This window comes from Anomaloglossus baeobatrachus, chromosome 10, assembly GCF_048569485.1.
Source record: "Anomaloglossus baeobatrachus isolate aAnoBae1 chromosome 10, aAnoBae1.hap1, whole genome shotgun sequence".
Lineage (NCBI taxonomy): Eukaryota > Metazoa > Chordata > Amphibia > Anura > Aromobatidae > Anomaloglossus > Anomaloglossus baeobatrachus.
In genome coordinates this window covers 82,378,011-82,391,733 of record NC_134362.1, presented here as the reverse complement: position 1 = coordinate 82,391,733, position 13,723 = coordinate 82,378,011, and the positions used below count along the sequence as shown (strand labels likewise).

The 13,723-nt window shown below is 42.5% G+C and overlaps 1 protein-coding gene across 2 annotated transcripts in view; it reads right to left on the bottom strand.

Moving 5' to 3' along the window:
* Window positions 1-13,723, bottom strand: part of LUZP2 (leucine zipper protein 2) — a 1,194,427-nt gene that overhangs the window by 670,782 nt on the left and 509,922 nt on the right. For both annotated transcript variants that reach the window (XM_075325480.1, XM_075325479.1), the window contains exon 5: window positions 5,561-5,623. In XM_075325480.1, the coding sequence (XP_075181595.1) occupies window positions 5,561-5,623 (63 nt within the window). The remainder of the gene's footprint in view (window positions 1-5,560; window positions 5,624-13,723) is intronic.

Sequence of the window (13,723 nt, the reverse complement as noted above, 5' to 3'; positions counted from 1 at the left end):
GATGCCCACTATTGCCCCTTCCCTTTGCCTTAATTATGGAACTATTTACGGAAATATTTAGGAACAATAGTATTATTGTAGGTGTACCAACTCAAGTCAGAAATTACAAAATTAGCCTCTTTGAAGATGACTTTATTCTCTCGATGACTAATCCACTTTCTTCCTTAACAGACATTTTGAAGGAAAAAGAAGGGTTCGCCAATGTCTCATACTGCAAAATAAGTCTAACAAGATCCCACATTTTAGCTACCAAAGACCCAAAAAAATTACTACAGGTAAACTGGGAAAACACTCTGACGTTTATACAAAAAAAGACCTCTTCAATATATCAAAACATGAACTTTCATGGTTGGGACGAATTCTAGCTTATAAGATGTTTGTATTTACCAAACTTGTATATATTCAGAGTAATTCCACTTCTATCTAGATTTGCTAGTAAAACAATTAAAAAAAAGAAGAAATGAAATGGAGGCCTGAGAGTGCCAAATATTTCCAGATACTATCTTACATCTATGATAAAACAAAACTACCATTGGATTACTTTGCCAATTAGAGGTGGTCACATCTAGAAAAATCATTTAACAGGAATATTCCTTTAAAAACTAATCTTAGCCAACTTATTGGATGAGTCTTCCTCCTCCAAAGTCACCAACTATGGTTGCTTCAATTTATGCCTGGACATATCTGTTCAAATAACAAAAACCACCCCTATTGGCTTCAAAAAGGATATTCCTATTGAAGTCTTGGAAATAATCATATCTCATTTAATTGTAAAAACTTGGAAGAAAAATGGTATCAAACTTGCTTGAGACTTATTTTTAGATGAAGATAAGAATCTTTCTCCCTTTAATCTCCTTCAGGAGGAATTTAAATTAGATGATATCTACTTTGTCGAATGTCTTGAATTTAAAAGATAGCTCACTAAATTTAATAAGAAAAATTATTTTCTGAAATTGATCTCTACTCTTCTCAGGAAGACCCACAATTTTTGTATCTGGAGTACCAGAAACCTATAATAAATATTTGAATAATGATTTGGATCTAATCAAATCTAAAAATATTAACAACTGGGAGAAAGATTTCAAAAGAAACGTTTTAGTGGAAGACTGGGAAAAAGCCCTAAAAATCTCCTATAAGTCAAACATCTGTGCTACTCTACGTAAAATAAACTACAAATTACTAATCAGTCAAAAACATCTGAACATGAATAGGGGGGGGAAATAAATGATGGCCTCAGCTAGACCACCAATAACCCACATATGGACAATAAAGTATAAATATCTGGTACAAACCCAACAAGTATAAAAACCTATGAGAAGAAAAGAGAGTCCAAAAACTACCTCATTGAGAAATATATAATTTTATTAATGAATCAATCATAAAAACACCAAAAACATATATTCTGAGACAACAAGTACTGGTGAGGATACAAAAGAGAAAGAGAAAACACCCAAATGCTGACAAAGGACAAAGCACAAAAAATAGAGAGGTGGGAATAAAGTGCCTATGCACGTTTAGCAGCAATGTTTACAATAATTGGAGGATATCTGAGCCACAAAAAAGTGGAAGAAGCCCATGCGAAACGCGCATTGGGGTCCTTGGAGATACACCACAGCTGACTAGGAGGTATTATGGGTATGTGTCATATTTTTGTTAAGCGGCTGTTTACCTTGCATGTACACTTTATGATGGGGGATTATTGATAGCCCTATATATGTGCTGCTTCAGTTTTTGCTGCTATTGTACTTGAGAACTTTTGTGTGGATCAGATACCCCCCAATTATTGTAAACATTGCTGCTAAACCTGCATAGGCACCTCATTCCCACCTCTCTATTTTTTGTGCTTTGTCCTTTGTCAGCATTTGGGTATTTTCTCTTTCATTTTTGTATCCTCACCAGCACTTGTTGTCTCAGTATATGTTTTTGGTGTTTTTATGAATGATTCATTAATAAAATTATATATTTTTTCACTGAGGTAGTTTTTGGACTCTCTTTTCTTCTTATAGGTCTATACTTTTCTAATAAGATGGTACTTCACCCCTCAAGAATGTGCCAAATTTCTCCATCTCACTCTGCCTTCTGTTGCAGAGATTGTGGCCTCAATGGACACCTAAAACATATTTCTGGGATTATAATAATATAAAAAAATCTTTTGGGAAAAGTTGAATCTCTTATTCAAAATGTTTTTTGAAACCATATCCCACTTACCTTAGCAATACTTTATATGGGGATAAATAAACTTTTAAAAAAACATCAGAATATTCTTTCGTATATTCTAACCACTACTAATTACACGATAGCTATATATTGGAAATGCAAAGAAACCCCTACAATGGAAAACATATTTGAAAGCATAGCATCAAACAACATTTATGAGCATAATTATGCTCTTAATAAACGTAATATTTTAAAATATGAAAAAATTGGTCTTTTTGGAATAAGAAAATTGTGACTTCTTTGACCTAAATATACAGGCTCTCAAATTCTATATTTGCAAATTTTTCCTCTTAACCAGTTGATATTCTTTCATGCATCTTATAATCACTCAAGCTAATTATACAGTAATTGTTCTCTTTATAAACGTTATTGGCCATTTGACCAGTTTAGTAGGTATGAAATATTTCCCCTCTCCTGCCTTTCCCTTTTCTTTCCACTTCTTCCTTTACCAAATCTAGCTAACCAACTGAAATTTACACTCCACTAAAAATGTATACTGTCCCTTCCTTCCCTTTCTTTCCTTCTGACTTTCCAACTTTAGATTCAGGATAATTATATTGCTAAATTGTGTTTTGTTATTTGCTAAAGCCAATAAATATCATTGTTAAAGATAATCATACTTGTAGGGAATTTAGATTGTGAGCACCAATAGGGACAGTGATAATGATGTCTGTAATTCATGTCGGAAAATTATGGGGCTATATAAACAAAGCATAATATTAAAAAAGTCTGCATAGACAAGCTGTATATGTAAAACATCATCATGGCATCTTGACAAGATGAGGAAGAAAAAAAGGAATAACTCCAATCAGAGAAGATTTTACCTACAATTTACCTAGATGAAATTGTTTTTTTTGTGATACTGACTATGCCTCATCAGTACTTTCATTACTGTATGGTCCGAAGTCTCATGATGGCTGATAATAACAACTCCCAGCATCTTCTTACCATTGTTAAGGACATACTAGAATTTATATGTTAATGTGATACAATTGTATCTTGGGCTGACCTGACATTACAGTGGATTGCTATACTAGGCTTGTTGCGGTATTCCTGTACTGCAATTGGTTTTTGTGGGATATTACTTTACTGTATTAATTTACTGATGATGGTGATGTATTACTGTACTGATGATGATAATAGCTATTTTTTTCTGTACTGATGGTTATTTTGGTGATGTAGTTCTGTACTGATGGTGGTTCAGATGATGTAATTCTGTATCCCTGGTGGTTCTGGTGATGTAGTTATGCACTAATGGTGGTTCTAGTGATATATTTCTGTACTGATAGTGATTCAGATATTGTACGTCTGTGCTGACGGTGGTTCAGATGATCTATTTCTGTACCAATAGTGGTTCTGTGATGTATTCCTGTACAGCTGATGGTTCTGGTGATTAATTCATTCATGTGCCACTTGTGGTTTTGGTGATGTATTCATGTACTGATGGTGGCTCTGGTGATTTGTTTCTTTCCTGATGGGGCCTCTAGTGATGTAGTTCTTTACTATTATTGTGTCTGTTACAAACGTAACAATCCATAACTTGTAAGATTATGTAACTATAAAATGCATACAGCTGCACACTGAAAAGCCAAAATATATAAGGGAAAATATGGTACTGCATTATTGCAAAAGAGAGATATTTAGTTTATGTATTAGCCAATGCATGTAAGCCCGGAAACCAATGGCAAGGTATATCTCTGTAATCCGGGAACCTAACTTAAATGCCACTATCTAGGTTAAAAAATATCCATGTCTGTGCAAAATGCCACTATTTGGACTGCAAACCTCATTTGTAAGATTAAGTAATACGTGACAATGTTAATAGAGTGATGTGCCGTCTGACATGATGTTACTACATTTGTATTGCTGTTAGGAGCATTAAAGGGGATGTCCAGATTTGTGATGAAAATCTGCAAAAACTCTATGTGACTGCAGTATTCTAAATCGTCACAGTGCATGCAGTGCACACTGTAAGAAGTTTCTGGTGCTGGTGGTGATAGCAGGAGGTCATGTAACCGCATGTATGTGATTTATATGCATGCAATCATGTGCCAATTTGACATGCTCTGTCTCACGCAATTCATTTGTGCTGACCGAGGTAAGGCATGTCAGAATGTGGCCAGAACTATGTAAATCACATACTAGCCACCAGAAAGGGAGAATCCTGACAGCATGCAGGGCATGTGCTGTCAGGATTCAGAAGTCTGCTGTCACACATAGTGACTGCAGACTTTCATCACAAACCTGGACAACTTGTTTAATTATAACATTAGGCACTGTAGCATGCAAACTTCTACCAGTGTGTAAAATACTCACTGTCAGGATTTGGCTCTTCTTGTCAGTACCAGCGGTTATTACATGACCACTCATATGTGATAAGGTCAAATAGTGGCTAGCTTTTGATTCTTCTTCTCTCAATGAAATATTGGGTGTAGGTATTCACTAAATATTCAGAGAAAATTAAAGTGCAACTAGTTGGCACATGACTGTAAGTGTGTAAATAGCCTATATGTAGTCACCTGACAAATATTCTAAATGCTTGAATGATATATAGCTGGCGGCATCAAACTGAATTTTGTTCCCAGGTGCTGGAGTACCTAGATCTGCTTCTGCCTTTAGGTTCTAGGCACCCCAGTCCAAGACTGACTGGAGGTACTTAAAAAAACATAGCAAAATTGCATTTATTATTTTCTTCTTGTTTTTTGCACCAATATATTCTGCAGGGCAGAACACAGCTTCTCATCACTAAAATGAGTCCTTCTCTAATGGGGACCAAAATCCCTGTTTTAAAACACTAGGACCAATTTATATCAATTTTGATGTATCAGAGAAGAACATTTCACATTTCATGCAGATGTTGTCCTTAAGCCGTTTTCAGATAATTTCACCTTTTTCTGCATTTTACAGCTATAGCACTTGGATCTCATGAAATTGACCATTATATGTTCAGTAACACTGTGGGAAATACAGGTATTAAAGCAATTTTAGTTTGTTTTCATTCTACGACCCCAGTGCTGGAATGCAATAGCGCAAATTACTGAGCCAGAATGTTGCTTAACATGAGGCTATGAATTCTCACAATTATGTTAAACTAAAAGGCATAAAGTTCAAAAAAAATTCAGTAATATAATTCTAAAAAAAAATCCCGTACTCAAATCTCAGCATTAGGTAGATGTCTATGCTATAAACTTGTCGTGTATGCCAAAAAATCTAAACTGTTTAATCCATTCTCAACTTCACTGAGGCAATAATGATATCACATTTTTGCTTTATGTTAGAGATGAGTAGATAACGTGAAATCACAATTATAGCAATTAAAGTATAAATAGATTATTTACTATACCTCATTTTGTAGATCTCTGATCATTTTACTTTTACGTTCCATTTCAGTTTTTAGAAAATTTATCTGGAAAAAAATGAAGAAATAATTAGTCAATTTAGCAAATTTGATATTTGCTCTACAGTGATAAAAAGGAAGCTTTTGAAATTAGGAAAATACATTAATTTTAAACCCAAATGTAAAAGTTTTTCAGATTGAAACATGTACTTTAAATCATTGGAATTTATAAAATATTGCATTTTTTGGATTAGAAGACACACTTTTTTGACCCCAAAAACTGGAGGGGTTATCATTGCAGTGAAGCGGCTCAGGAGGGTTAGTGGACAGAGAGTCGGTGATACTGTGGGCTCGGGGGTGTCGCGGCAGTGGGTGCCATTGATCTGCTGGCGATCTGTGGGCTGCAGGTTCCATTAAACTGCCGGCAAGTGACAAAATGGACTTCAAGAATATGACCACTGGGACTAATTTACACATGCAACACCTCCATGGCCATTTTCTTGAAGTCCATCATGTCAACTGACGGTGGTTAAATGGAGCTAGCAGAAAACTGACAGATCAATGGCATCCACCACCGTGACATCGCCGAGCCTGCAGCTTCGCTGACCCTCCGTCCACTGAACCTCCATATCTGCTCCACTGCAGAGACACCCCCTTCATGCAAGCCTGCAGCATCGCCAATCATCCGTCCACTGACCATCCTGAGCCATGAGACTCCTTCCTCCAAGCCTGCACCATCGCCTCCTGTGACCCTCCTGAGCCATGACACCCCTTCCTCTGACCCCACAGCATCACCGACCCAGCCTCCTGAGACCCTCCTGAGCCATAAAACTCCTTCCTCTGAGCCCACAGCATCATCAACCCTGCCTACTGTGAACCTCCTGAGCCGCTCCACCACCGCAGCTCCCGTTTGGTGATCTAATAGAAGACACACCAGGATTATAACTAGGATTATAAGATGGACCCTCATTTTAAAATTAAAAATCATTTTTTCCTTTTTTCCTCCTCTAAATTTGGAGTGTGTCTTCTAATCCAGTGTAAATTATAAAATGAAAAATATAGTGTGGCGCCCTGGACAAGCCAGGTCATCACAGAACTACACCAACACACCCCACACCCCGGTTAGGCACACTGAAGCCAAACACAAAATCCTTGTTGCCTTCCTCCAGGGGCTGATGTCCACACCAGGGGGTGGGCCAGGCGGTTGGTCCCGCCCACCAAGGAGTGCACAGTCCTGGAGGAGGGAAAAGGAGTTAGTTTAGTTGAGATCAGATAGAGTTTGAAGTGGAAGTGAGAGGAAGTAAAGTGGTAGAGGAGCAGTCTGAAGGCGGTCCGGGTGTGTGGCCCGGACGGAACAGCAAGGTTGGCAGACGGTGGTGACCGTCTGCAGAAGAGGCTAATTGGAGCAAACCGTATGGACCGTGGATGGGTGGTGGCCCGGCGGTACCGGATCGGAGAGTAAAGCGAAGCCAGCACCATCCGGCAGGGCTTACGGACCCCGACAAGGCTAGGAGTCGCCGTTATATTTGTCAAATCCGTTAGCGAAGGGAACCTCCGGGGTTTCCCAGCAGTCAAGACCCGATTGAAGGCAACCGCTCAAACCGTAGAGGGAAACACAGTCACCGCCAAGGTTACAGTTCCCAGGGCCAGAGCCTGCGGGCAAAAGGGGCTCCCTCAGCCTCCATCCAAGCTGGGGAGCGGGTTACCGGTGGGAAGCCATTGGAACCGTAAGACAACACAGGTGCAGGGAAAGGCAGTCACCATCAACCTGCCGAGAGGAGAAACACCACAGCCATCTGTGGGACCCGTCCATCCAGCTGTTTGTTTTACCGGAAACTTTGCATTCATCATTGGCTGAGTGAGTAACACCGTGTTAAAAACAATGTAAGCAAGGGTTACTCCAAGCGGACTCTCCCTTTTTTTAAAAAATTGGGCCACACAGACACCCCATCAGTGGCAGCACTTGTGCCCTAGTTGCAAACAGGATGTTTTAATTTGCATCAAGCACATTCCAAATCCACAAGCATTTACTCTCCCCAGGATGACACAGGGGTAGTAAATTCCTTGTGGATCCATGACTTGTTCATTTTGATGAACGTTAGTCTGTCCACATTGTCACTGGACAGACGCGTGCGCTTATCTGTCAGCACACACCCAGCAGCACTGAAGACACGTTCAGAGACAACGCTGGCAGCTGGACACGACAAAATCTCCAAGGCGTAACTGGAGAGCTCTGGCCATTTTTCAAGATTTGAAGCCCAAAATGAGCAAGGCTCCATTTGCAAAGTCATGGCATCAATGTTCATTTGGAGATACTCCTGTATCATCCTCTCCAGCCGTTGACTATGTGTCAGACTTGTTGTCTCTGGTGGCCTTGCAAAGGACGGTCTAAAAAAATTATGAAAAGATTCCATAAAATTGCTGTTACCAGTACCAGATACGGTGCTACTGGTACTGGTAGACTGTTGAAGATGACGAAACCGTCCCATGTTTGTCAAGTTACAACTGGGAGATTCACTTCCTGCACCTGCATGGTTGTTTGGTGGAAAAGCCGAGCTAAGATCGAGTAACAGCTTCTGCTGATACTCTTGCATACGTGCGTCCCTTTCTATGGCTGGAATTATGTCACAAAATTTGGACTTGTACCGGGAATCTAATAGTGTGGCAAGCCAGTAGTCATCATCACTTCTAATTTTGACAATACGAGGGTCATGTTGGAGGTAGTGCAGCAAGAAGGCGCTCATGTGTCTTGCGCAGCCATGCGGACCAAGTCCACGCTGTGTTTGTGGCATAGAGGTGCTAACCGTTCTTTCTTCCTCTGACATCTCCCCCCAACCTCTTTCAACTGAAATTTGACCAAGGTCTCCCTCATCCGCTGAGTCTTCCATGTCCATGGACAGTTCGTCATCCATTTCTTCATGTTCTCCTGCACCTTCCTCAACATTTCGCCTGCTACCATGCGCCCTTGTTGATCCCTGTCCCCCATGGTCCCATGCCTGCCGTGTTGGTGATGATGAACGTCTGGACCTTGGTGATGTTGTTGTCCCTTGCGCATATGAAGCCTCCTGTAGTTCCTCCCCTGCCTGTTGTCCCACCCATTGACTCCGAATAGTGTTTAGCTTGTGCTCCAGCATGTAAATGACTGGAATTGTCATGCTGATAATGACATTGTCAGCGCTAAACATATTCTTCGCCATGTCGAAACTGTGCAGAAGGGTGCATAGGTCCTTGATCTGAGACCACTCCATCAGGGTGATCTGCCCCACCTCTGCATCTCGTTGGCCCAGGCTATACGTCATGACATATTGCACCAGGGCTCGGCGTTGCTGCCAAAGTCGCTGTAACATGTGCAGATTCAAATTCTTGCGTGTCGCCACATCGCATTTCAGGCGATGAACCGGCAGGCCGAAAGACTTCTGGAGCGATGCAAGTCGCTCAGCTGCGGCGGTTGAACGGCAGAAGTGAGCAGACAGTTTTCGTGCCCTGGTCAGAAGGCCATCTAGGCCGGGATAGTGTGTTAAAAAATTGCTGGACAACAAGGTTCAACACGTGAGCCATACAAGGCACGTGTGTTACCTTGCCCAGGCGAAGGGCCGCACCCAGGTTTGCAGCATTGTCGCACACGGCCTTACCAGGCTGCAGGTTGAGTGGAGACAACCATTTATTAAACTCGGACCGCAGAGCTGAATACAACTCCTCAGCTGTGTGACTCTTATTCCCAAGACATGTCAAGCTAAAGACCGCCTGATGCCATTGCGCTCTGCTGCCAGCATAGTAATGAGGGGTGCGTGATTCCTTCTGCGCAGTGAGAATGCTGGTGGCCTGACCAGGCAGGCTTGGGGCGGAAGTGGAGGACCCAGATGAGGTAGAGGAGGCAGAAGCAGTGGCGGAACTTGGACAGACAGAGGATTGACACACAAGTCGTGGGGACGGCAAGACTTGTGCAGCAGACCCTTCACCATCTATCACCATAGTTACCCAGTGCCCAGTCAGCGACATGTAACGTCCCTGTCCATGCTTACTGGTCCAAGTATCGGTGGTGAAATTCACCCGTTGACACACAGAGTTTCTCAAGGAAGCGGTGATGTTGTGTGCGACATGCTGGTGTAGCGCGGGCACACCTTTCTTAGAGAAGTAGTGGCGACTGGGCATCTGGTACTGGGGCACAGCGACAGACATAAGGTCTCTAAAATCCTGTGTGTCCACCAGGCGGAAAGGCAGCATTTCGGTAGCTAAGAGCTTACAGAGGGATAAAGTCAACCTCTTAGCTTTGTCATGGGTCGCAGGAAATGGCCTTTTATTTGTCCACATCTGAGGGACAGAGATCTGGCTGCTGTGTGTAGACGGTGTTGAGTAGGGTGTCCCTGGAAAAATGCAGCTTTCTGAGGAAAGTGCAGGCGTAGACATGATGTTGCCTTCATCCAACGTTGGTGCTATCGATGTCTGAGAGAGCTGTACACACTCACTTGTTTCCCCTTCCAAACCAACTGACGACCTACCAAGCAAACTGCCTGTTGCGGTTACAGTGGTGGAAGTTGTGCGTGGAAAACCAGGTGTGAAAGCTGTCCCCACAGTCCTAGAAGATGAAGAGCGCGCAGATGCACTAGAAGGGGAAGGCGGTGGATGGTTCCCTCCGCTAGGCCGCATTGCAGCACGGTGAGCTTCCCACCGGGACATATGATATTTATTCATGTGATGATTCATGGAAGAAGTTGTCAAACTGCTGAGGTTTTGACCTCTACTAACAGAATCATGACAAATTTTACAGATCACATAATTTGGGTGATCTTTTGCTATGTCAAAAAGGACCAGGCTAGGCAAGGCTTAGAGGCCATGCGACCTGTTGATCCACCCCGACTAGTGCTCAGAGGCAGAGTGGTGGCTGAGGATGCAGTTGTAGACGTGCTACCAGTACTCCGACTCTGTCCAGGAAGGCGCAAGGTAACTTCGTCATCAGTTGCATCCTCCTCCACCACCTCTGTTGACCTCCTCGAGTGCCTGACTGTGGGTTGACAGTAGGTGGGATCTAGAACTTCATCATCAATTGTTGTGTTTGCACTCCCCTCCCCCTCAGACCGAGCCTCTTCTTGCCCTGACCGAATATTTAAGTTGTCATCCCAATCGGGTATCTGCGTCTCATCTTCATCAGTATGTTCCTCATTGTCTATAACAACAGGTGTTACAGTTGGTGAAAAAGGGTCAACATTATGCTCAGAAACTTGGTCCTCAAGGCCTGAATCAGAGTCACAAAGGTTCTGGGCATCACTTCAGACCATTTCCTGGTCTGTACTCACTGTAGCTTGGGAGCAGACCTCTGATTCCCAGGCTATAGTGTGACTGAACAGCTCTGCTGACTCATCCATCTCAGTTCCACCATACTGTCCAGGGCGGATGGAGACTTCAGAGCTGGGAGAAAGCAAGTTTGATTGGGATGACAACTCAGAGGACTGGTGTTTTTTGGATGCGGTAGTTGAGGTGGCGGAGAGGGCACTTGTTGGACCACTTGAGATCCATTCAAGCATTTTCCTTTTCTGGCCATCATCTACCTTTGGTCCAGTTGTCCGTGTCCGTAAAAAAGGGAGCACATCGGATTGTCCACGGTAAGTAGTAGAGATCTTACTTTTGCTGGAAGATGGTCTATCTTCAGCAGATGTTAATGGAGCTTTGCCACCTTCCCCACGGACAAACCCTTTTTTTCCTTTTCCAACACGCCTCTTACCCTTTCCACCAGCATCTGTCATTTTGGCACTCATTTTGATTGCGACAAGATTGTGCACTTAAAATGTGGTAGTAAAAATTGAGAGGTGGTGTAGATTGCAGCTGTGGTCTATCTTTATTATCAGCAGAATAAACAACAATAATTATCACTGATAATGCAACTACGGCCCTTAAACTGGCAGCAGTGTTTGCTAGTATAATGGCTTAGTAACAATGAGTTTGAGTGTGCAAAGCAGGCAGACGTGCTGCAAATATCTTTGCACTTGTGGGATGATACAGAAGTCCAACAGCCACGTTTAGGATGCCACTAAGTTCACTCAGTGTTTGCTAGTATAATGGCTTAGTAACAATGAGTTTGAGTGTGCAAAGCAGGCAGACGTGCTGCAAATATCTTTGCACTTGTGGGATGATACAGAAGTCCAACAGCCACGTTTAGGATGCCACTAAGTTCACTCAGTGTTTGCTAGTATAATGGCTTAGTAACAATGAGTTTGAGTGTGCAATGCAGGCAGAGGTGCTGCAAATATCTTTGCACTTGTGGGACAATACAGAAGTCCAACAGCCACGTTTAGGATGCCACTAAGTTCACTCAGTGTTTGCTAGTATAATGGCTTAGTAACAATGAGTTTGAGTTTGCAATGCAGGCAGAGGTGCTGCAAATATCTTTGCACTTGTGGGACAATACAGAAGTCCAACAGCCATGTTTAGGATGCCATTAAATTCACTCAGTGTTTGCTAGTATAAAGGCTTAGTAACAATGAGTTTGAGTGTGCAATGCAGGCAGAGGTGCTGCAAATATCTTTGCACTTGTGGGACAATACAGAAGTCCAACAGCCACGTTTAGGATGCCACTTAGTTCACTCAGTGTTTGCAAGTATAATGGCTTAGTATCAATGAGATTGAGTGTGCAATGCAGGGAGAGGTGCTGCAAATATCTTTGCACTTGTGGGACAATACAGAAGTCCAACAGCCACATTTAGGATGCCACTAAGTTCACTCAGTGTTTGCTAGTATAATGGCTTAGTAACAATGAGTTTGAGTGTGCAATGTAGGCAGAGGTGCTGCAAATATCTTTGCACTTGTGGGACAATACAGAAGTCCAACAGCCACGTTTAGGATGCCACTAAGTTCACTCAGTGTTTGCTAGTATAATAACTTAGCAACAATGAGTTTGAGTGAGCAATGCAGGCAGGGGTGCTGCAAATATCTTTGCACTTGTGGGACAATAGAGAAGTCCAACAGCCACGTTTAGGATGCCACTAAGTTCACTCAGTGTTTGCTAGTATAATGGCTTAGTAACAATGAGTTTGAGTGTGCAATGCAGGCAGAGGTGCTGCAAATATCTTTGCACTTGTGGGATAATACAGATGTCCAACAGCCACGTTTAGGATGCCACTAAGATCACTCAGTGTTTGCTAGTATAATGGCTTAGTAACAATGAGTTTGAGTGTGCAATGCAGGCAGAGGTGCTGCAAATATCTTTGCACTTGTGGGACAATACAGAAGTCCAACAGCCACATTTAGGATGCCACTAAGTTCACTCAGTGTTTGCTAGTATAATAGCTTAGTAACAATGAGTTTGAGTGTGCAATGCAGGCAGAGGTGCTGCAAATATCTTTGCACTTGTGGGATAATATAGAAGTCCAACAGCCACGTTTAGGATGCCACTAAGATCACTCAGTGTTTGCTAGTATAATGGCTTAGTAACAATGAGTTTGAGTGTGCAATGCAGGCAGAGGTGCTGCAAATATCTTTGCACTTGTGGGACAATACAGAAGTCCAACAGCCACATTTAGGATGCCACTAAGTTCACTCAGTGTTTGCTAGTATAATGGCTTAGTAACAATGAGTTTGAGTGTGCAATGCAGGCAGAGGTGCTGCAAATATCTTTGCACTTATGGGACGATACAGAAGTCCAACCGCCACGTTTAGGATGCCACTAAGTTCACTCAGTGTTTGCTAGTATATTGGCTTAGTAACAATGAGTTTGAGTGTGCAATGCAGGCAGACGTGCTGCAAATATCTTTGCACTTGTGGTACGATACAGAAGTCCAACAGCCACGTTTAGGATGCAACTAAGTTCACTCAGTGTTTGCAAGTATAATGGCTTAGTAACAATGAGTTTGAGTGTGCAAAGGGCAGGAGGGTACAGTGCCAGGGTTGTGGGTCTCTGGGTAGAGGAAAGGAAGCCTGCCTTTCTATCCCTCCTAATGGGGAAATGCAGTGAGGAAATCCCTGACCTTAGCTACACAGACGCTGTCATCTTGTGTAGCTGTTAAACTCTGTTTTCACGGACCTGTCACCTATGGCTCTGACCCTGGCGGTATTAGCCCTTAAAAGGACTGATAGAAAGTGCTATCCCTATGCTGTACAGCGCTGTGTATAGAGCGTACACAGCGGTATTGGAGCTAGGCGCTGCGCCAGCGGTGACTGACACCAAGGACGCAGAAG